Source organism: Lutra lutra, chromosome 7, assembly GCF_902655055.1.
Source record: "Lutra lutra chromosome 7, mLutLut1.2, whole genome shotgun sequence".
NCBI classification, from domain to species: domain Eukaryota; kingdom Metazoa; phylum Chordata; class Mammalia; order Carnivora; family Mustelidae; genus Lutra; species Lutra lutra.
Genome location: NC_062284.1, coordinates 60,635,718 through 60,659,936, shown reverse-complemented (window position 1 = coordinate 60,659,936; position 24,219 = coordinate 60,635,718). Strand labels below are relative to the sequence as shown.

Sequence of the window (24,219 nt, the reverse complement as noted above, 5' to 3'; positions counted from 1 at the left end):
ACATTAATAGAAATTATAAAAATTCTCATTTAATTTTCCTTTAGTGCTTAAGATGATGAGTTTAAAAGAGATCTCAGGGGTGCCTGGGTGGCTCAGTGGGTTAAAGCCTCTGCCTTCGGCTCAGGTCATGATCCCAGAGTCCTGGGATCGAGCCCCACATCGGGCCCTCTGCTTGGCGGGGAGCCTGCTTCCCCCCCCCCCTGCCTGCCTCTCTGACTATTTGTGATCTGTCTGATAAATAAATAAAATCTTTTAAAAAAATTAAAAAATTTAAAAAAAAAGAGATCTCAGCATACCTCATACTTTTAAGCAGTCACGATATAGTCATTTTAAGAGGTAGCTAAATCGGCTTGTATTGATTCAGGTCAATGTGTGTGTGGGGGAGAGAGAGAGAGAGAGAGAGAATGAATACTTAATAATTTTTGTATTCAAAATATGACTTCTGGGGCACCTGGGTGGCTCAGTAGGTTAAGCCTCTGCCTTTGGCTCAGGTCATGATCTCAGGGTCCTGGGATCGAGCCCCACTTCCTGGGATCGAGCCTCCCCCTTCCTCTCTGCCTGCCTCTCTGCCTACTTGTGATCTCTTTCTGTCAAATAAATAAATAAAATCTTTTTAAAAAAATACATGTCTTCTTACCAAATTAGCTACCCTTTTATTTGGGCAACAAAAGAAATGATTTCTCTGTATGAATCAAGATCCTCCTTTATGTGGATAATATATGTGTAGAAAGAAATCCACAAGGCTGTATTTCTAAATGTTAACAGTGGCTGTCTCTGGATATTGACTTATAGTTGATTTTTAGTTTGTTTTCCTTACCTCTTTTGTATAAGTTTAAAGAAAATACCTTCCTTTTTCCTGTTTTCCGTCAGCATTGTAATAGTAATACAGTACAGTATGACAAATTGCCGTGATGCCCAATCTGTTCAGCTGGCTGCTCTCAGTTACAGTACTTCTCCCACCTGATAATGAGCCTATGAAATTTCAAGTACCGCCTGCTGGATGCTGGTGGCTTATGAAGTCATAATTATCCTAAGTGCAGGTTCTCATTGTAATAAGCAGAGTCTGGTTACTGCTCCCTCCAAGGGGAAAGCCAAGCTCCACTAGCTGGTAACAGGGCTCCTGAACTTAGACCTGGATAACTGAAGAATAGATCAGATCTTAATGTTCTGTAAATCTCAACAGTTCTGGATTTTTGGACTTTGTGTAGTTGGTTAGTATTTAAGTTTTGAATTCTTGGGAAGAAAATTAAGCACTTAGTCATTTGTATTTAGGCCACAGTTTTTCATTTCTTTCATTTCAGTTTTAAAGCAGGGTTTACTTCAGATATAAAACAATTTAGCCTAAAATAAATTCATGGCTCCACATAGAGTGCCCTCTGATTGATATTTTTTGCTATTGCATGATGCTTTATAATGAAGCACAAGTAAGGAGATAACCCGTGTTTCGGTTTACAGTCTTATACTCCTATAGCCCATAACTTCTAAGTTGAAGCTATACATCTGATTTCAAGTGGTTATTTGACCGACAATGGACAGGGAAGATCTGCTTTGAGCCTATTCCACTTGGTTACCTAGGAGCAACTGCGCTGATGGCCTAACCTAGCTTCTCACCTAACAGAAGCTATTGGCAGATTCTTAAATTGATTGAGACATGTATAAGCATAATACAGTTGACCCTCAAACAACATGGTTTTGAACTGCACAGGTCGTCCACTTATACATGGATTTTTTTCTGATAAATATAAAACAGTACTATAAATGTATTTTCTCTTCCTTATGCTTTTCTCTTTTTTTGTAAGATTTTTTATTTGACAGACAGAGATCACAAGTAGGCAGAGAGAGAGGAGGAAGTAGGCTCCCTGCTGAGCAGAGAGCCCGATGCAGAGCTCAATCCCAGGACCCTGGGATCATGACCCGAGCTGAAGGCAGAGGCTTAACACTGATCCACCTAGGCGCCCATTCCTTATGCGTTTCTTAATAACTTTTCTCTAGTTCATTTTATTATAAGATTATAATATAAAATACACATAACATACAAAGTATGTGTTAATCAACTGCTTGTATTATTAGTAAGGCTTCTAGTCAGCAGTAGGCTGTTAGTAGTTAAGTTTTTGGAGAGTCAGAAGTTATGTCCAGATTTTTTACTATGCCAGGAGGTTGCAATGGTAGTGCCTCCTATAACCCCATCATATTGTTATGTTCTCCCAAGAAAAATTTTTTAACCAGCTGATCTTAGTCTTTTCTTGATTCTGAAATCAAGTGAAACATATTTTACTTTTTCCTTGCCTACTCCAACCTAAGAGCTTCAACTCTTAGGTATATCCCTCTGGTCTTTAATATGTATGTGATTGTATTTACATGTTGATACCATATTGTGGATATGATTGCTTGTCCTGATTTCTTCCACTTAACATTATATATTAAACACCTTCACATATCACTTAAAAAGTCTTTGTAATCATTTTTAATGATTAATATTCCATTACACTGGATATTTATACCATATTTCTGTTGTTAAAATGTTGAGTGACTATCTTTGTTTACAAAGCTTTGTCAGCATTTTAGTTTCCTTAATAGATTCAGGCAAAGAAAATTACTGAGTGAAGGGATTTGAATATTTAAGACTTTTCAAATTGTCGCATTGCCCTGTAGAAAATTCTGCCAATTTAGAGTCTGACCAGAGCTATAGTATGTTGATTTGTTATGATTCGATCTTCTGAATCATAGAGGTACAGCTCTTCTTCTAGCTGACCCAGTGGACATGAGATCCCAGGCTCAGTATATTTTATAGTGATCTTTTAGTGGAAACGACTAGTAGATGTATCTAATTTATTACTTCTGAAACTGTCCATGTAATTTGTGGAACATTTGTTTGGGCAATCCCAATGTCGCACGATAGTTTTGAAAAGCTTAGCTCTGGGGCGCCTGGGTGGCTCAGTGGGTTAAGACTCTGCTTTCGGCTCGGGTCGTGATCCCAGGGTCCTGGAATCGAGCCCCGAGTCGGGCTCTCTGCTCAGCGGGGAGCCTGCTTCCTCCTCTCTCTCTCTCTGTCTGCCTCTCTGCTTACCTGTGATCTCCGTCTTTCAAATAAATAAATAAAATAAAAAAAAAAAGCTTAGCTCTAAAAGAAGGGTATTTTCACCATTAAATTATACTAGATCTGCTTCATAAATACTTGTTTTTACACAGCTTTCTTGGGAAGCCTTACTTAAGCTTCCAGACCCTACAGCTGAGAGTTATTGAGGGAGCAAGTGATACTTATTGAGATTCAATATTTGAGTAGCCATCATTTTAACACATGTGTCTAATATTAGGCAAAATGAGGGCGCCTGGGTGGCTCAGTGGGTTAAAGCCTCTGCCTTCGGCTCAGGTCATGATCCCAGAGTCCTGGGATCAAGCCCCGCAGCATCGGGCTCTCTGCTCGGCAGGGAGCCTGCTTCCTCCTCTCTCTCTCTGCCTGCCTCTCTGCCTACTTGTGATTTCTGTCTGTCAAATAAATAAATAAAATCTTTAAAAATAATAATAATAATATTAGGCAAAATGAGAAAAAGAGACTAATGTCTCCTTCCCTGCCTACATGATGAGGTAGTTGACTAGAGTTGGAATTAGGAGTAGGACATAATCTCTTCTCATATATAGGGTCTGAACTGTGCCTGTGCTGATAAGATGCTTCCCTGGCAGACCCCTCCAAATGGGAAGTTCTCAACTTCTAAATTTGAATGACTGATGTAGCCCAATATAGAGAAAAGACAGGTGTTTTTGAAAACAAAAAGCATGGCTTGCCAAATATTTTCATTATTATAATGAAAAGACATCAAAAAGGAAAAAAAGGTGGTTTCAACTGGAGAGCCCTGTGGCTCAAAGGTCAGCCAGAGTAAACAAGAACTCCTATAAAAAGCAATTTACATTCCCTTCATACAAGATTTATTTATGAGGGATCCTTCCAGGAAAAAGTCCGACTGAGACCAAAGACTGTTTGGCCAGGATGTCCTGACTGGGCAACATTCAGAACATGTGATCAGTGCATGATCCTAGAAGCCATTCACAAGGTCTTTGCTCTGGAGTGCCTCAGCCTTCACTTTCCTTCTAATGACATTTACCAAATGGATCACTCACACACACACACACACACACACACACACACACACCATCTGATCCCTCAGGGTGACCCTTTGGAAGACGTAAGAAGAAGTGAGTGTAGCATTGATTTTTTCTTAAAGAGTGTTGTAGAGTTCCAGCCTCTTCGTTCATTCTGGCTCTCTTTCAGTCATTGAGCAAGTCTTCACTGCAGTCGGTTAGGCTACATGCCCAGGACTATTTGGATATTTTGGTGCATAGTGGCCTCAGTGAGTCATTAAACAAGAATAAGAGTGAGAAGACCTAAGCATGTCTTTTCTACATGATTTCATAGGCTCCTTCACAGACCACCCAGAAGCCTGCTCTCGGAGGCCTGTTCAACAGAAACCCTGAGTTGAAATTCGTTTTCAGCCCCCTAGAGGGCACCCAAACCATCATGTTGCCTTCAGGGACCCTGTTTTCTTCCTTTTAGGCAGAGCCCCCCAAACAGTAATTCACATTATCAGTACTAGATTAATTAAGTTGAAAGGAACTTCTCAGCAGTTTGATTTAGATGTTTTTGTTTATAAATGATCCAGCGGTGTGTTTAGGATGGATAGTAATTTATTTTAACAATGTAAGGTTTCCATAATCCTTATTTTTCCATATCTGGGGATTTATCTCTGGCTGTCCAGACTATGGAAATGACCCATCTTTCTGCCTCTACCCTTTTTTTTTTTTTTTTAATTTTATTTATTTACTTGACAGAGCTAGAGAGCACAAGCAGGGGGAGCAGCAGGCAGAGGGAAAGAGAGAAGCAGGTTCCCCACTGAGCAAGAAGCCTGATTTAGGACTCAATCCCAGGACTCTGGGATCATGACCTGAGCTGAAGGCAGATGCTTAAGTGACTGAGCCACCCAGGTGTTCCTACCCTTCTTTTTTTAAGTAGGTTCCACATCCAGTGTGGAGCCCAACATGGGGCTTGAACTCGAGACCCTGAGATCAAGACCTGAGCTGAGATCAACAGTCAGACGCTTAACCTACTGAGCCATCCAGACACCCCTGCCTTTACCCTTCCTTATTATTGTAGTTCCCAACTGCTTTCTACCTCCCTCCCTGTCTCATCTCTTTACCCCGCCCCTACCTCTTGCTCAGGCTCTGGACTTCTTTAGGAGTTCCCAAGAGTTCCAGCCTTTGGGTGGTTCCATCAGCTCTCACACAGGTATGGGAGAGAAGCCTCTGACTGCTGCTTCTGTATCCACCAAAGCAGGAGAGAGAAGTATGGGGAAGGGCAGTCTTCTCAGGGTCAAAGAGGGAAGAATTTTTCTGTGGAGATTAGTGTAGCCATGGAAAGCTCAGTCAGTTTTTATTTGCAGCCTCACTGTGGTTAGGTATGCTTCTCTGGGCTATAAGGTATCAAGCTTCCATTTACATCATCTTGTATCTATAGGAAAATGTGTTTGCAAACTAGCATGTGCCTTTTAATTTTTTGGTTTTGCCTCTATGTATTAACTATAAACGGGGACATTTTATAAACTAAATAAGTAAAGTTATGAAATATTAAACTTGTTGATAAAATTCAAGGATAAACTAGTAGAACTTCAGTGGCATATGGGTGGCCCGGTTTGCTTAAGCAGCTGCCTTCACCTCGGGTCATGATCCTGGAGTGCCAGGATCAAGTTCCGCATCGGGCTCCCTGCTCTGCAGGGGAGTCTGCTTCTCCCTCTGACCCTTCTGCCCTCTCATGCTCTCTCTCTCATTCTCTCTCTCTCAAATAAATAAATTAAATCTTAAAAAAAAAAACTAGTAGAACTTCAGTGAGAGTAGAGTATAGAAATTTTGGAATCTGGCCTTATAACAGGCATGCAGACATACTTTCTTATCATTTCTGCCTCTAGGAACCTTGTGTGTAACTAAATGCAAATAATGGACTGATTTCTCTAGGACCAGCACAGCTTCGTGATTAACCAGGAGGCTAATTTCAAAATAGTTCCTTCCCTGATACTCTTGTGTACTGTTGATGTGTCATTGCTTAGTCACTTCAGCTGTATTCAGAGCATCCTCATTTTATAGTCCAGGAAACAGACCTTCAGTCAAATGACTTTACCAAGGAAGAACAGCATCAAGGGATAAATAAAATTCATTTTACACTGGAATTTAGTACCTCTTAGTACCTCTATGCCATATCTAAAACTTGAGTCATAATGCTCTTCCGACTGAGTCAGCCAGGTTCCCCTGTATTTTCTAATCTGTTCTATTCCTTTCTTTAATTTATTTCTTTAATGTTGTCCAGATCTACCGAACTGAGTTCATGGCCAGTAATAGGTGTGACCTGCAATTTGGATAACACTGGTCTAAATGAATTTCTTGTTGTATTCCTCATTTTAATCATGAGAAAAGGGATTAGCAGCTTGATTTAAAGGACTGAAGTTTGCTCACTGGTATACTGCAGTTCCTTTCTCTCTGAAATGTTCTGGAAAATAACCTTGGGTGGCAGGAACATAAAAATGCAAGAGAATCTTAAAAAAATATGCAAGAATTGGGTTCAAACTGAGCCCCTAGTTGTATGTGTGTACATAGATAAATCTAGTGGTCCAAGGCTCCTCACTGTGATCTGGCCTGGGCCCTATTCCTAGAAGGTATTCAGTAAATATTTGTTGTCTGAATGAGTGACAGTGGCACCTACTGGTTTCCTTGTAATTCTGGGTTTCTTTAAAAGGACAAAGGATGTTAAGAGAAACTTGAGGCATCTGTATCCAATCATGGGGCCTATGTTGCCATTCATTAAAAAGTACTTTCTTTTTTTTTTTTTTTTTTAAGATTTTATTTGTTTATTTGACAGAGAGAGAGAGAAAGATCACAAGTAGGCAGAGAGGCAGACAGAGAGAGAGGGGGAAGCAGGCTCCCAGTCGAGCAGAGAGCCTAGTGCGGGGCTCAGTCCCAGGACCCTGAGACCATAACCTGAGCCAAAGGCAGAAGCTTAACCCACTGAGCTACCCAGGCACCCCTTTTAAAAAGTACTTTAAGTCTTCATAGATTGATCCTAAGTTCAGCTTAATATGTTGAACTCATGACCTGGTTCTTAGTCCTGACCTCAGGGTCATTTTTCTGGGACTGATTTTATTCTTCTGAAAATGCGTGCTTTGGGAATTATAATCGTTAGTTTCCACATTATTGGTAGTCATGATTCCTGGGGGAAGCGCCAAGGAATACTGGTTTTTGTACCCTCTGTGTGAACTTCGAATGGTTTGACTTGTTTGAACTATGACTATTATATAGCTACTTCCATGATCACATGTTTTTCTGTTAACGTTTGCTACATATTTATAATTATACTGCCTATCAGTCCATTAGTGTTAGTAGGCAGCAGAAGTATATCTGCACATTAGAAGATGACAACCATGATTTCATTTTAACATCAGAGCATCTTGGTACAGTATGTCAAGAAATGTGGATCAGGCCTGGGCAACCCTTTCTAGTTCTGGACACCACTCTGTTTTCAGAAATCCGTGTCTATTGCCACATGCTTTCTTTCTCTTGTAGTAGTCCCTCTTAACATATCTTATTCCCTTTTCTACAGGAATGACATCTTTGTGTTCCTGCTAAGCACACGAGCTGGAGGACTTGGTATCAATCTCACTGCTGCAGATACAGTGAGTAATGAGAGCACAACATACCAGATATGCAGGTTTTAAATATGTTGTTCAGTTGGTATTACCCTTTGCTTTGGGTCACACTTTTTATTTCTTTGCCTCATTATGTTTAAAAGATAATAGTTGCATTTAGGCTGGAACTAGGACATTTTAGCTTTCCTTCTGGACTTTGCTGTCCATTCTGTGTGAATAGGTTTCTTACACATTCATTTAACAAATATTTAGTGAATGCCAATTATGTGTCCAATATTGTTCTAAACACTTGGAGTACCTCAGTGAATAAACAGATTTAAATAATCTGGCTGGGTTAACAATTTGTTTTTAGGAGCTATAACTAAACAAATCAGAAATGATTGTTTTATTGCTTTTATGCATTATTCCACCATGGGAAAAACTCATGTTTTTTTATCTCAAACTTCGAAAGGTGATTACCAATGAAATTGTTAATTTTAAAAATGAAGACATTGTATCAAAATTATTTATCTTTTCATACCCAGCCTCCTTGGAAGAATACTTCAGTTGACTGAAGTGGAAAAGAACATTCCTTTTGAATCTCAGAATTTTTCCCAGTGTTCAAATATATTTAATAACAATTTCAGTAACCTTGAGACATAAAAATGCATATGAAATTGTTTTGTAGCATGTAATGGCTCTAAGAATGTCATTTTATGTGGCTACTGTGGTGCTTCTTTGTGAAATATAGAGCATGAAAATTCCCAGAAACGGGAAGAGGATGCAAACCCTGTAGAGTCATGGAGAAATATGATAGAAGGGGGAGAAGAGGCGTGAATAGACTCACAAGCTACAGAGCTAGAACTAGAGCCCATGTTCCCTAGTCTGCACCCCTAGGCTATGTCCACTCTCTCTCCTTATTAACTACTATGCTGTAGGGCTACCCGACCTCAAGAAAGAGAAGCAGATTCTATAACATCACTAAGTAGAATATTAATACAGAACTCAGCTGTACCTTCCTTGGCATGTAAAGCTCATCAGCCAGTTAACCAGGTTTGGACAAGGCTCCAGGGCCTAAGGACTGTTGGAAGCGTCGCTGGGTAGATGCTAGATCTAACATACCCATCATCAGCTTCGGTCATCTTAAGGGAAGGCTGTCAGTGGTGGTTGCTATGTTGTGGTTTCTCTGTCGTGGTGGCTCACTTGATGTCACATCAGAGAACAGAAATTTGGCTTTCTCTTTACTCCTTGGTTCTCAGCTCTATTTTTTAAGCATTCCATTCTGTCCTAACTTAGTCATACTCTCAATGTGAGTACAGGAGTCACTACTTTCTCCTAGTGAATCTTTTGGAGTCCAGTCTCAGCCCCCAGCCCCATATTAATTCTCTTGGTTTACTTACACCCTTCTTTGTTAACCATGCCACTCCGTTTGCCTCAAACTCTCAGGGAGTCTTCATCATCTTTCAAGACAAAGGATAAGCTCCTTTACATGGCACACAGTGCCCTTTATTTTGTGGCTTTTATCCTTTTCAGTCTAACTGCCAGACCCCTTCCCAAAATTTATGTTCCAGAAGTAATGATTGACTTTTTGTGCCTGGACGTACCATGCTGTATTACACTGCTGCACGAACTCTTTGCTCAGCACCTTTTCCACCTGGTAAACTTCTGTTTTTTCTTCAAGACACCATTCATGATTGGGGGTGGTTGTTTTATGTGCGCTGTTGTAGCTTCTCTGATAAGGTGACACTTGAGCCAAGATCTAAAGAAAGTAAGAAAGCAAGCCAAGCATGTATCTGGCAGAAAGAAGAACATTCCGGGCAGAAGAGATAAGTGCAAAGCCCTGCGGCGAGAACATGCTTGGCGTGATCAGACCACAGCGAGCAGCCGTTTGTAGGTGAAACAGAACGGATGAGCAGGAGAGGCTGCCAGATAAGTGTTGTGAAGCAGATCATGGAAGGCTTCACGGGCCATAAGACTTTTGAGATGGGAGGGCCCCTGGAAGCATTTGAACAGAGCAGTAACTTGATTTGGCTTGAGTTTTAAATGTATCCCTCTGGTTTTGGGGGAGTAGTGTGGGAAGATCTACAAGGAGAAAGGTAGAAGCAGGAAGTTCAGGTAGGAGTTAGATACTACGTGATGGTGACTTGGACAGGGGTTGAAGCAGTGGAGGCGGGCAGAAATAATAGGAATTGCCATGTGTTTTGGAGGCACAGGCTGTAGAGTTTGCTGCTACGTTGGATGTGGAATATGTAGGAGGTGTCAAAGAAAACTCCAAGATGTTTGACTTAGGCACCTGGAATAATGGAGACATCAATTACCAATTAAAGGGAAGATGCTGGGAGGAACGGGTTTGAGAGGAGAAATTGAGAGTTTGGTTTGGGGTGTATTCAGTTCAAGATTCTTAGCAAACATTGAAGGGCAAGGTCACCCAGGCAGCAGGGTCTGGAGTTCAGTAGAAAGCATAAGTTCATGTAATTAAAATGCATCTCAGCCTGCCTGTCTCAGGTTTAGTCTGTGGTTTCTTAAGTAGTTATTGGAGTGTCTGGGTGGCTCAGTCAGTTAAACTTGATTTTGGCTCAGGTCATGATCTCAGGGTCTGCTCACTGGTGGACAGTGCGGTCTGCTTGTCTCCCTCTCCCTCTGCCCCACCTCCGCCCCAGCTCATTTGCACGCTCTTTCTCTTTTGCAAATAAATAAATTTTTAAAAAGGGGCGGGATAGTTCTTCTAGTCATTTATTTGCATAGTCAAGAAAAAAAACAGATTTGAGCAAGGAAATCCTGCTTTATGCTTCCAGTATTCACATAATTTGCCCTGTGGAGGTTAGGAGCTCCTGCCAGCCACAGAGAAACAAAGTAGGCTGAACCCATCCCTGGAGGAGTAGAGGTAGGAATTCCCTTTTCATCCTAGGAACTAGAGAGAAAGGACTCTGAATGTTCTGAGTTCCTAGTTCCAAAGTAATTTACATTTAATTTTGAGGGGAAGGCTTTGGGGACCTACTTGTAAATCAGAACCTCCTGGAATACTTCTCAGTAAAATGTTCCTCAAGATTGAAATGAATTTCTAGGTTATGCTTTGTGTGAAGTCAGTGTGTGTGTGTGTGTGTGTGTGTGTGAGAGAGAGAGAGAGAGAGAGAGAGAGAGAGAGATTAGAGAAACAATAGGCTTAACTGCTTGCTTGGCATTCTTCCTTTGTCCTAAGATTTATTTAGCTTTGGAAGATTCCCCAGAACCATTTATGGACAAGGAAGAGGTTAGTCAGCCTAAGATGTCAGGAAAAACTTAATGTCGTATGATTGAAAATGCATATATAAACGTGTATTTTGTAAACAGTGGGACTCTGGCCCACTCTGTTAGTTAAAAACAAGATTTCAGCATGTGATTAATGGCCCCTTATTGTTTTGTTCTTTGTATATTTTTCCTAAAGTAGGGATCTCTTTGCATTTGTCTGTCTTTAGTGAGGGGTTGTTATAAACTGCGCTGTTTGTTTTGTTCTTGTATCAGTCCTGTTTTAAATGCTCACATGTAGAGAAAGAAGGAGGAGCTTTTCTCTCTTCGTGGCAATGTGAGAATTCTTCTATGTCCCATGAGAGAACATGGGACAGACAGCTTTCAGCCCTCCCAAGGCTGAGCTCCCACGATTCTCTTGGGTGAGAGTTTCACCCTCCAAGCATTGGTCCAACTTTTCCCAGTTCCTCTAGAAATATTCCTGTTTTCTATTTCACTCCCTCATTCCCTGCAACTCCCTCTCATTGACCTATAAAGCCAGTGCCTCCACCCCTCCTCAGCTGTCACCTCCCTCTCCCCTCATGCCGTCCAGCTTGGCATAGACAGCTTCACAAAGGTGCTGACTCTTAATACATTTCCCCTTAGTCATTGCTGGGCCATGCTTTGTGGCCATCCTTTGATTTGCTTTCATCTTTACTGGCTAAGGTAGTTGTTCTTATCCTTTAATTGTTACTTGTTTTTCTCTAGAATGTCTCACTGAGCTCCATAAACCTGAATACCGAATCTAGGTATCCTCACTTTCCCACTGTGGTGGGCATTGTCTCCCCCAGCCCCCCTCTTCTCCGCCCCCGGTTCAAGTCCTGATTGATTTAGTAGTGTTTACTTCGTTGTCAGGTTAGATGATAACCTTCTATCTGGCTTGGTTTTTAGTTCTCCCGTTCGTTTTTTTGTGGATACTTCATACTTTTTCCTGATAAGTATTTTTCTTAACAAAATCTTATTTTATTCAAGTCCTCCCAAATTCCCCACCTCTTTTAACCCATTTAAATGATAATTAGTCACTAAATGTGGGAGTTGTTTTGAAGTTAAATTGCCAACCTGTCCCCTTAGCTTTAATTTTTTTTACCTTTTATGAGCTCAGAAAACCTAAGTTGAATTGGATCTGGTTTCCACTGACACTTCCAGGAAAAAATGTGAATTTTAAGAAAGCACCTATGAAATGATTCATAATATAGAACTTCCCATTATAAATTCCTGCTGTACCATTGCCTCAGGCTCAGGTAACTAACTAAGGGTACTATCTTTTGGATGAGACATCAACTGTCATTTTCCAATAATAGTCATTTTAGATGTGTTGAGCAAGTAGTGTTTCTCCCCTATCCAATCAGAGGCCTCCGTTACATTAACTCCGTCTTCTCGTCCTTGTTCTCTCTGAAAGTTTAAAGTAGATTTTCTACAATTTTGCATATCCTGTTGAATCTCCAAAATATCCTGTCATCAGGTTTGCTCTGCTCCTTTACAAATGTAAGCATTGTGTGCTTCAAAATCCTAGGTCTATGGACACTGTGGATTAGCAGTAAGTTTTCACAATGATTTTCTTTTCTTTGGCAGGCAGTTAGTAATTTTCTCCCCGAGGATTCTGATTGATGCTAAAAATTGTGGGATTATACCTCATGTAAAAGCAAGACAAAAGATGCAGCATCAGAAAGAGCCAGTGGGGGTTTTCCTATTGTAGGCAATAGTGTTGAAAATGCTGATGCCTTTTGTCCATCTTCACTCAAAGTCTGAATTCTGCAGAGAATGGCAGAATTGTGTCCAATTTTAAATGAGAGAACAAATAAATTACTTCAGAGTGAACCACTCAGTTTACATTTTTAGGCTTGGTCTAGTGTTGATCAGTCCCCTTAGAGATTCTAGTATTAATCGACTAGTATTTGTGGCATTCTCCTTTGCACTGATGGATGCTCTCTGTCCTACAATATGATTAGATAGATTTTTAAAATAATACACATGAAATAATTGGACACCCATAGAAGATAGTGATTAAGTGAGAACTTGGGCCAGGATAGGCAATGCAAGGTATTGTTAATAGTGCAGGTTGTGGAAGGAGCCTGTTAGGACTCAGGCCAGTCTCTTCCTGATTGATAAAGGAAACACACAAGGTTTGTGTGAAAATTTAGTGACCTATGTATGCACACTAGTGCCAGATACATTGTAAGTGCTGAACAGATTTTCACCATTATTATTTCTAGTAGGAATCCATGAGGAATAGGGAAAAGGGACATTGTTACAGGCAGGAGAAATCAGGGAGGCCTTCTTGAACGTGGGAAGATTGACTCAGATCTTAAGGACCAATAGAGAAGAATTGAGGGTCTACAGGTCAGAGAAAAAGCTTAAGCAAAAAGTGGCAGACAGTCAAAAGTGAGGAGCACTAAAGAGACCTCTCTAACAGAAAGGAAGGGACATGTTTATTTTAGAAAAGAATAGAAATGAAGTTGGCTTAGTATAGCAGGACCTGATTGTTGAGGGGAGTTTGGGCTTGATGTGTTACCGCGTAACTGGCAGGGAAATAGAGTGGGCTAGAGTGGTACCCAAAGTAGACTAAAAAAAAGAGAGACTGAACTCTTGAAAGCCTGCTGGTCTGACAGTGGCAGCGAGCCAGGTATAGGTGATAAGGTCCCAGTCCAGGATAGGGACAGTGGGACTGTAAAAATGAGAGGTTCGTTCTGAAGAAGCAGTGGCTGGATTTGGTGACTTGCTTGAATATGGATGAGGACACATGAGGACTATTTGGAACTGGCTTTCTTTTAGGAAGTCTCCTATATTGAATAGTAGCCTCAGGGCTGAGGACCCAGGAGTCTTTTGGCTGTAGGATCACTTGTGGGGGAGAGGAGAGTACATTCTGCTGTTCTTTATGTTTGTTGTTCAGCAAACCAGAAGTAGCTTCTAGGAAACCTTTAAATGTTTCTTTGCTGAATTCAAGGGATAGGAAATAGGAGCCGGGAGAATCCCAGGAAAGCTATGCCTATCCCTTACCATAGTAGACTAAGTGTTAAAGAGAAGGCTTTCAGAGATGCCGGGCTGGCTCAGTTGGAAGAACATGCAGCTCTTGAACTTGGGGTCGTGAGTTCAAAGTCTACATTGAGGGTAGAAATTGCTTAAATAAATACATGAAAACTTTAAAAAAGAGAGGAAGAGAGAGAGAAGGTTTTCATATTCCCCCACCTCATAGGCCTACCAGGTACTTAGGATCTGTGATCTTAGATAAATTCTGTAATTTCCGTGTGTCTCAGTTTCCTCATCTATAAAATGGGAGTCTTAATAGTACCTAAATCATAGTGATTATGGGATTTAAGTGAATTAATACACATAAAGCAACTAGAACAGTGACTGGCACATAGTGAGCACTAAGTATTAGGTAACTATTAATATTATTGCTGTTCCCTCTTTTTAAATGAAAATCCGGGACGGGGAGGTCGGGGAGCTAGAGTATGTCTCTTTTGCCCAAGGCAAGTGAAAGACTGGCTTGGTTTTTATGAGTAGATGTGCATTCATCTTAATGCCCTTAATGCAGGGGCTGCAAGTGGCTGGCTTGCCCTCGGAATTCCTGGTCTTGCCATAAGAGTGCCTCGGTCTTTGATGTATTCTTGTTCTGCCCGTGCAGGTGATTTTTTATGATAGTGACTGGAACCCCACTGTGGACCAACAGGCCATGGACAGGGCCCACCGCTTGGGGCAGACAAAACAGGTTACCGTGTACCGGCTCATCTGTAAAGGCACCATTGAAGAGCGCATTCTACAGCGAGCCAAGGAGAAGAGTGAGGTAAGCAGCAGGCTTAGGAAGTAGTACAGTGGTGGAGAAGCTGGAAAGTCAGCCGCGTGTACTGGGTTAAGACTCTTGCCTTCCATGGGTCAGGAGGGGATGAAAAGTTCTTCTGAATAGGAAATAAAATCAAGTCCTATACTGCCCTGGCTGTTCATTCCTCACCCCTTTTCTGTCCGAATGGTGTCTACAGGCTAGATAGGGCTGTGGTTCATGGGAGGGTGACACTATTCATGGCTCTTCTGTTTCACATACTTTCCCATTCAGGGGAAGAAAAAATGACATTTGAGCTCTCTTCCTAGTACTCTCAATTTGACAATCTCTAAGTTGTATGCCAGATTTGCTAGTTTCCTTGATTTCTTTTTTTTTTTTTTAAGATTTTATTTATTTATTTGACAGACAGAAATCACAGGTAGGCAGAGAGAGAGGAAGGGAAGCAGGCTCCCTGCTGAGCAGACGCTCGATCCCAGGACCCAGGGATCACGACCTGAGCCAAAGGCAGAGGCTTTAACCCACTGAGCCACCCAGGTGCCCCTTCATATTGATTTCAATATTATTGGATCTTCTAGCTATCAATTAGCAGTCCCAAGCAAAAGTAGTTTTCATTGTTCTTTCTGTTGGATATATAATCTGGATGAGCTGGTGAGATAAATGAGAATCCAAGTGCCAGAGGAGCAGATTGAGAAAGATGTCGCCTTCTTTCTGGATATTAGCCATAAGGGAATGGGTACCTGCTGGTGATGTTTTGATCTGCTTTGGTATAGATTCAGCGGATGGTGATTTCTGGTGGGAACTTCAAACCAGATACTTTGAAACCCAAAGAGGTGGTTAGTCTTCTTCTGGATGATGAAGAGCTGGAGAAGAAATGTACGTACTCTGTACCTCTTACTAAAGCTCTCTCTTCCCTACAGAAGATTTTTCTCTGTCCCCTCCCATCCAAAAATGATAGGGCTCCTTGGCTGTTTGCTAAGGGTAAGCAAAGCCAAAGACTGTATTTGGGGAGACATGTTTTTCATGTTAATAAGTTATATTAAAACCCAAACAAGAATGTGTTATGGAGTAGAAGGCAAAACTCAATTTGTTTTAAAAGTACTATGACTTTGAATAAATTTGCATCAGGGAGGCTATATCCCTAGACTCCTCAGCAGTAATGAATTTACTCTGTTCTGTCTAAAGAAATGTTTTTATGGAGAAGTTGGGAGAAACACACTGCTATAGCACTTCTCCCATGTATGGCTGACTTTGAGAACAGTTGGTTTCAGAATTACCTTGTGAGCCTCTGGGGATGTCAGCATCACATCAAGGAAGTATGTCTTACAGTGCTCACATTTGCCACCACCTTCTAAAACCCTTTCAGGACTCTGCAACCGTATTAAAAGGTTGAAAAGAAAAGAAGAAAGAATAAAGTCAAGAAATGGACCATGACAGTTTAACTGAATGATGGTTTGAACCCCCAAACTATTAAAAATCCAAGAACTCTGTTCCCTCTCCATGTTAAAAAACCAGTTAATCTGCCCTAGACAGAAATCCTATCCTAGAACATAAATACCAGAGGATGTGGCCAACTTAATTTCAGAGAATGAGGATTCTGATTACCACAGGCACTTTATCAGATCTTCACATCTTTTTAATTTTCTTGTTAGTGAGACTGCGGCAAGAAGAGAAACGGCAGCAGGAGGAAACCAACCGAGTCAAAGAACGCAAGCGCAAGCGGGAAAAGTATGCAGAGAAGGTATCTCAGGGTTTGGGTGGCCATCAGGGACTGGTAGGGGACAGGGCAGTGCTTTAAAAAAGGCTTTGGGTCCAAAAGCCTTTGGCTTATCATCTTGGTTACTGGTTGGTATCCAGCTTCAGCTCTGTATGTGGTGAGTAGTAGTTCTGTGCTGATTGACATTTGACCAGGAGAAATGTGGCCTTGGTAGACCAGTAGTCCCCACACAGACCTACCTTGTTTGGTCACATGGAATTCTGGAAACTATTTGTTGGAGCTGTTGCAAAGCATCGGGCTAAATGTGGATGAGATGGATCTTAACTTACATTATCAGATTCCACAGAATCTTAGAAAGGGCCTAAGAGGTCATTATATCCAGTCCTACCTTAATTCTGCTAGTGTTCCATTCAGTGTCATCTGCTATCAGCAAAAGAAATCACTGGCCAGTCTGTTCATCTTTTTTCCTCTAATTTATACCAAAGATTAGAGCTGGTTTTTGTCTCCCTTCTGACATTTCCCACTTAACCCCACCAGGCCAACTGCAAAGTGGAATGTAGTTCCCCTTACATTTCTCCCTGTCTTGCTGTTTCTGCCAGAGTTTTATTTCAGTGATCCTTATTCCTGGTCTTTACTGAGAAGTGAATCCAAGTGAGGCTTTCAGGATTTATTCTTGTTTCAGGAGTCAGCCCATTGGTTCCGACCAGGTTCCCAGACTTAACACTGAAGTATTGTTAGTTCAGAACCACTTTACTACCTTCCAGAAAGTACTTCCTAATATTTTCTAGTGGATTTGGTTTACCTTTGAGTCGTGCTGCCCTTCCCACTTCGATCAGCCCTGGTCTTGGAAAAGATAGCTACCATGGGCTTCAGGCATATGGATCCCTCTGGGTCCTCAGGCCAACCAGTTGTCCAGGCTTCATTTCCATGGACTTCGATTTGTCTGAAGCCTATTGTCTGGCCACATGTTAACACTGATTCTGTAATAAGTGGAGGTTGAGTTCTTCCTCTTATCCCAGCTTGTGTCGGACCTCATGTCCCTTGTCCCTTTGGCCATATGACCTTGACTGATGGTCAGCAGCCTAGGAGCTTGTCTGTATGACTTGACCATCTTCCAGTAGATATACCAACTCTTCCTTTTGTAAAATCCAAACGTCATCTGTACTTTCTGCTAAGCAGAACTGTCTCTAACCTGAAGGATGCCCTGGTACTCACTCTATCAAAGTTGAAAATCCAGGAACTGTGACTCCACCCTCAAATATCTAACCCATTACTTACTACTATTTAGAATTAAAATAGCTTTAATATTCAGAAACAACATCAAAGAAGAAAAGATGGGGTTTGTTTTTTATTTGTTCATTTGTTTTTTTAGCCCAAGTTCAGTAAATTTACTTTGCATTACAGTTGATATCATGAGCATTATTGAGCCAACAGGACATCAAAATAAAAAGCTGTCTAAAGTTAAAGGCACAGTACATTAACAAATGACCCTCAGTTACGAAATTATAAATGCAGTTTGGAATGGAGGTTGGCAGGAGGGGAGTTAATCCAGACTACAACAATGAAGTCCTTGAACCACAGAAGGTGGTTTTCTAATACAGAGTGTTATAGGGTTTACTGAGTTTGCATCAGAAGCCATCCCTGCTCTGAGTAAAGAAATTTCAGATAAACATCCAGTGGTAGTATAAACCACACAAAGACATTAACCCTGATGTAGGGGTGAGTACAAATGCCGTTAGATGCAGTGAGTGGATGTGATTCCCAGAATTTTCTAAGCACATTCTGCGATTTCAGGTTCCTAATCTGTAACAGAGCCCTAGATAGTTCTAGACCTGCTTAATGTAGCTCAACCCATAAGCATTTACATGTAAACTGAGAAAGTAATGACAAAAGCAACCCATTATTTCTTGGGTATGATAAGAACCTTTGTCCTCCTTATGCATACTTAAAAAGAAGGCAGAATGAAAACAGATGTGCAAAAAATACACTAAAGGCACTGGGCCTCCCTCTTGGAGGACCGAATCAGTTCCATCCCTGTGAGTGCTGTGGCTTGGACATGCCCCTTAAGGGTCAGGCTTTGTGCAGCCCTGATGCAGTATGACTGGCCCGCCTTGCAGCTCTGTATTACTGGGGTAGAATATACATAAATTCTTCTTAAGCTTTTCCTTTCCTCCTTCCCTAGGAGTTTTTTCCTTCCTTAAAAGTATGCTAATTGAGGGGGGGAACCTGCAAGTTTACAGAGAGTCAGATTTCTGTCATCACTTTCTTTTCCAACCCCTTTTCTTTTGGTGCCTGTCTTCATGCTTTTTCCAAATTTCTTGATTTGTGTGTTCCCAGAAGAAAAAGGAAGATGAATTGGATGGGAAAAGGAGAAAGGAGGGTGTGAACCTAGTGATCCCATTTGTTCCCTCGGCTGATAACTCCAACCTCTCTGCTGACGGGGACGACTCCTTCATTAGCGTGGACTCGGCCATGCCCAGCCCTTTCAGTGAGGTGAGGCTCCTTTTAGATGCCTTCATCCCAGCAGTGGGGACTATGTCCTGACCTGGTAGCCTTTGCTTCTCCTGGAGTTCTCCTGCATTGGGGAAGGGGGCTGCACATGGAATCCATAAGGAAAAAAGGAAATGAGGACAGGCTGGCTTCTCTGGAGCCAGAGCAGGGAATTTCACCCTCAGGAATGAAGCCAGGCAGGAGAGGGAAATAGTGACAAGGGCTGAGAAACACATCCTCACATGGGTCTGAGGGCCATGGGCTGTGGGCACCAAGAATGGTGGTGATCTCGACCCTTCCTCCTCCAGATCTCCATCAGCAGTGAGCTACACACCGGCTCCATCCCCCCTGACGAGAGCAGCAGTGATATGCTAGTCATCGTGGATGACCCAGCCTCCTCAGCGCCCCAGTCTCGGGCCACCAACTCTCCTGCCTCCGTAACAGGCTCCGTTTCAGATACTGTAAACGGTGAGTGGTACTAATGTCTCGTACAGCTTGGGCCTGGTCCAGTGCCTCAGGAGAGGTGTTGGTTTTGTGCTGGATAAAGTCCCAACTCCTACGATCATGGCATTTTCTACTATCTGAAGAGTGGAGTGAAGGAAAAAGGAGAATTGATAGGCTTATTCTTTCACTAGCCCTGTCAAGTGAAAGGAAAAAGAACTTTATAAAGATTTCAAACTTCTTTGTTTTCTAGTCAGCCCTGTCTTTCATATTCCACCTTCATTTTTGCTAGTTTTTAATTAAAGTTTGCTTCTCTGGGCCTTTCTTCACTTCGGTCTGTGGGGCCCAGTGGTGCTATTTCTTGAGGAGCTCTAGCTTTAAAACTTGGGAGTAAAAGCTGACTCAACAAGGCAGGAGCACATTGAAGCACACAGGTGAACCACAGGCGGTACACGCCTGGGGTTCCTTTAGTAATGATGTAGTTTAAGGAAGAAATTCAGTTGTAATGCAACCACTCTTTTTGAATGAAAAGCACCTTAAGGAATCCGGCTGTGTTAGCCGTTCAGAATTCTTACTAACTCTGTGACTCCTTGGCCCAGCCATTAAATGGGGACGGATCCCTCCATGGGAATCCTAAAAACCCCGAGAGCCAGCCCTACCTGTCCTCGGAAGATTCTGTTAACATGTGAAGAGATTGACTCTTTTTCCCTCTTGGCCCATTTGTTCCCACAGGAATTTCCATTCAGGAAATGCCAGCTGCAGGACGTGGTCACTCAGCTCGAAGCCGAGGCCGCCCCAAAGGTTCAGGAAGCACAGCCAAAGGAGCAGGGAAAGGCCGGAGCAGGAAGTCCACCGCGGGCAGTGCTGCTGCAATGGCAGGAGCCAAAGCAGGGGCCGCGGCGGCCTCAGCAGCAGCCTATGCTGCATACGGGTACAATGTGTCTAAAGGTGCGGAGACCCCTGGGGCAGGGGTGAGCTGTAGGCTCCATTCTGGAGAGGGACCATCTAGAGGGTCTGTGGAGTGGTCTGCCCAGAGAGCAGGTAGGGCACCCCCCAGGGCCAGGAGGCTCCTTCCCGGAGGCCGCATTGGGTTTTGCTTCTGTGCTGAGCACTCCTGACTCTGCCCTTGCCCTTGTGACTTAGTACAGTTTCACCTTCGAAGTGGAAGTAACTACAAAGAGAGCTGAATTGCTGGACTATACTGTGTTAAATAATCATAGTTCTTCCTGCTTTGAGAACTGAAGTTTTTTCCAAGATGCATGTTTCAGTAATTATAGTTCAGTAATCTGGGCTAGCATCGTCTGCGTTCGCCACCACCCACGCCGTGTGCGTGAGAGTGTAACACATGGCCCCACTCTGGAGTGAGTAGTGGAAGTGAGAAGAGGGAGCCATCTGCGGACCATGTTTAACAGCAGTGCACGACAGTGTGCGACAGAAAGGGGGAGGCCTTAATTGTAGCTGTAGCTCAGAAGAAGGAGGAAACCATGGACCTGAAGACAGAGTTGCCAGGCTGTAATTCAGAAAGGAGGAGAAGGATGACGAAGGAAGGGGCATATTCAGGGCCACCGAGCAGGTCAGTCAGGCCGTGCTCAAGAGGGGCAGTCAGAGTCAAGAGTGGAAACACATGGCAGGACCTGATGGACAAGAGCTTCTCAGGTGTGGGATGAGGAGCTCTGGAAGGCCAGAGAAGGGACGTGGCTGTGGTGAGCTTGGCATGTGGATGTTGATAAGCGCAGCCTGTAGGACAGCTGCGAAGGCTGCGAAGGGGACCGCCATTTACCGCCTTGTTCACATTCACAGCCTGGTTTTGGTGTTTAGCTGAGAGTGTTGTAGCAGGTGTTGCCCATGACTGGATGGAAGGTGCTTAGTAAGTGTGAGTCCCCCTCCCCATCCTCCTGCGGCAGGAATCTTGGCTTTTATGGGTTTGTTCGTTCGATGAGTATGATATATACTAGCTTAGTCCAGCATTTCTTAAACTTTTGTCAGCTCATCACATCCTTGGAAAACAGCAGTCTGTATCAGCAGTCAAGGCTGCCGTGGCAGGGTCTCACCCAGACAGGCAGAGCACAACACTCATCTGGCTTTCTTCTGGAGATCTGGTCTAAGAAGGGGCAGGAGGTGAAGGAGGCAGAATGTCACGAGGAAAATCGACAATGCTTGGTGACTGGGAATGGAAAAACCAGGGAGGGGACTGGTGCAGAGATTCCCCAAGCAGCTCCACGGTGGATGGGAAGAGACAGTTGTGTGCCCACCAGGCACTCAGTACTCTTTCAGGATAGACCAGTCCGCAGGAAACAACTAAAGCAGATCAGACAGTATGTTAGGAGGTGTAAGTGGATTTGGCTCCTACAAGGAGGAAAGAGTTGTCACCCTGGGAGCCATCACTGAGGATGAGCAATTTGAACTGGGTCCCTGAAGTGGCAGAGCTTGGGGAATGGGGGACATCTTGTGAAGTAAAGGAGTGAATAGGAGCAGCTAATCACAAGTGGTGTCCCAAGAAGGAAGAAAGAATATGTAAGAAAATACATTAGTGCCTAAGAAGTTCCACACCACCCTGCTTCCTTGGCTTCCCCACATTGTGTGACGTGTGCTCTGCCCGTGAGCATCAAGGTGACATCTTACTCCTTGTGGATGAGGTGACATGGAGAAGCCTGAGGAGGTGTCGTTTTTCCCTGAAAAACACATCCCTCTTACAGAAGAGACAGTTGACAGAAGAGCAAGCAAATGTGCTAGGAAGACGTTGGTAAGGAATGGGAGGGGCTGCCCACAAACTCACCTCCAGCAAGCGCCAGTAACCAAGGTCGATCCCTGGGGCAGCTCGGACAGGTCTATACTCTACTTGTCTCTTTCTTCATCCCCACAGGAATCTCTGCCAGCAGTCCTCTGCAGACGTCTCTTGTTCGGCCTGCTGGCCTTGCTGACTTTGGACCTTCAAGCGCCTCTTCTCCCTTGAGTTCCCCTTTGAGCAAAGGAAATAATGTTCCTGGGACTCCCAAGAGCCTCCACTTGACCAGCAGCCTAGCCCCAGACTCCCTGGTCCGGAAACAGGGCAAAGGCACCAACCCCTCCGGAGGACGGTAACCACCTGGACCCTCTAGCTTCCTTCAACCAAACCAGGGGCCAGAGTCATGGCCCGAATATGGTCTTTGGATGGCTTGCCCGGTGCAGCGTCTTACATCCCAGGTCAGAGGGCAGAGATGACCAGTTGCAGCAGGGGAAGGACAGGCAGGTGGTTGGTGTGAGCCCTTTTCTCACCTGCGTCTCAAGAGGAGTGCTCTGGGGGGCCTGTTAGGAAGAAGGCCCAAGGACAGAGATAGGCCTTGCAGCATCTCAAGTGAACTTGACAGCCACATTTTAAACCTCGCACTAAGGAAGGGCCTGACATAAACCCCTTTTAAATGCTCAGGCACACAGTCTCCCTCCCCATTCCACTTGGGCTCTGGCCATCTCCCTTGCAGAGGCTCTGCAAGTGCTATGAAGAACCTTCCATGGTGGAGACATCTCTTAGGGCTGTGATTTCCTGTAGGGCTAGGAAAGGAGGAAATCATGTGTCTGGCATCCTCAGTCCTTGGGCAACTTCCCATGTCTCCAGATCCCATTTGCCAGAGTGTCCGCACCAAAGAGAACAGCGAGTGCGTGAGAAGGTTAGTGGCTCGTGAGGGTGGCACAGGCTAGAGGAGGCATGCCCGGAGGCACCTGTTTTCCCAGCATTTCCTCCCTTGTCCTGCATGGTTCACACCAGAGAACCTTCAGGTCCCACCAGCAACTGTAGCAGCAGGTTCCACCCAAGGACTCCCAGAAGCCAGTAAAGAGACCAGGAGCCACCTTAATCAGCAGGACATCCTCACTGCCCCTCTTGCAGACTCCCCTTGCCCTTCCTGAATGCACAGTCTCCCCACCCCTGCCCTTCAGCCCCCTGCTTGGCTGTATGCACTGTCTGTATTGCACTGAGAAAGGAAGGGACAGCAGGAGTGAGGCGGAGAGGATGGAGAAAGGGCAAAGCTGAGCACCAACCCTCCTGGCCCCAACTCCACCCGCCTGAGCTTGCTTCCCCCCAAGAGGGGCAAAGGGGTGGTGTTTGCATGGGAGGTGTTTCTGCCTGCCCCCAGCCTGATGTCCCTGGTGGAGCGGGTGCTTCCGGGCGGGCCAGCCTCTAATTTGCACACCTGAAAATCGCGGAATTGAGTTTAGACAGATTGATTTTTAAAACTTTTTTTTGGAGTAGGGGTGGTAGGGGAATCATTTAATTTAAATCATTAAGATTCTCCTGCCCAAACCCAGACTCTTGTGTACAGATACTATTTAGAGGGAATCAGAAAAATGCCAAGCCTTTTTTTCTCTTTGAATGTGCTGTCTATTTTTATAACTGAACTTGTACATATGTATAAAGAGAGACACATCTTTCTTTTACTAACTGGAGAAAAAAAAATCTTAAATAAAATGGAGTGAGATAATTTTATGTAAATCAGGATGTCTGTGGTCTTTGTAGCTGCCTCTTTTAGGGGCACATTAGGGTTCTTGGAGGAATGTGGCAGGGTAAAGGGGAACAGAGCCCCAACATTATTGCTGTGGTCAGAGAGGACAGGTCGTCATTGGGACAAGGAGTGCTGTGTGGGCATTTCCTCAGTGGCTTTTTTTTTTTTTTTTTTTTTTAAGATTTATTTATTTATTTGACAGACAGAAATCACAAGGAGGCAGAGAGGCAGGCAGAGAGAGAGGAGGAAGCAGGCTCCCCGCTGAGCAGAGCCCGATGTGGGGCTCGATCCCAGGACCCTGGGATATGACCTGAGCCGAAGGCAGAGGCTTTAATCCACTGAGCCACCCAGGCGCCCCCTCAGTGGCATTTTTAATCAGGCTTAGGAATTTGCCTG

At 43.5% G+C, this 24,219-nt stretch overlaps 1 protein-coding gene across 3 annotated transcripts in view; it reads left to right on the top strand.

Annotated features, from left to right (window-relative positions):
• Positions 1–23,813, top strand: part of INO80 (INO80 complex ATPase subunit) — a 129,834-nt gene extending 106,021 nt beyond the window's left edge. The window contains exons 29-36 of one of the 3 annotated variants that reach the window (XM_047736086.1): positions 7,637–7,709; positions 14,551–14,709; positions 15,474–15,576; positions 16,353–16,441; positions 18,758–18,910; positions 19,216–19,375; positions 20,081–20,296; positions 22,212–23,813. In XM_047736086.1, coding sequence (XP_047592042.1) covers positions 7,637–7,709; positions 14,551–14,709; positions 15,474–15,576; positions 16,353–16,441; positions 18,758–18,910; positions 19,216–19,375; positions 20,081–20,296; positions 22,212–22,429 — 1,171 coding nt within the window. In that variant the 3' untranslated portion in view covers positions 22,430–23,813. Of the gene's footprint in view, positions 1–7,636; positions 7,710–14,550; positions 14,710–15,473; positions 15,577–16,352; positions 16,442–18,754; positions 18,911–19,215; positions 19,376–20,080; positions 20,297–22,211 lie in introns of all 3 variants that reach the window. The other 2 variants (XM_047736085.1, XM_047736087.1) reach the window with 2 other exon arrangements.
• Positions 23,814–24,219: the final 406 nt, after the last annotated feature.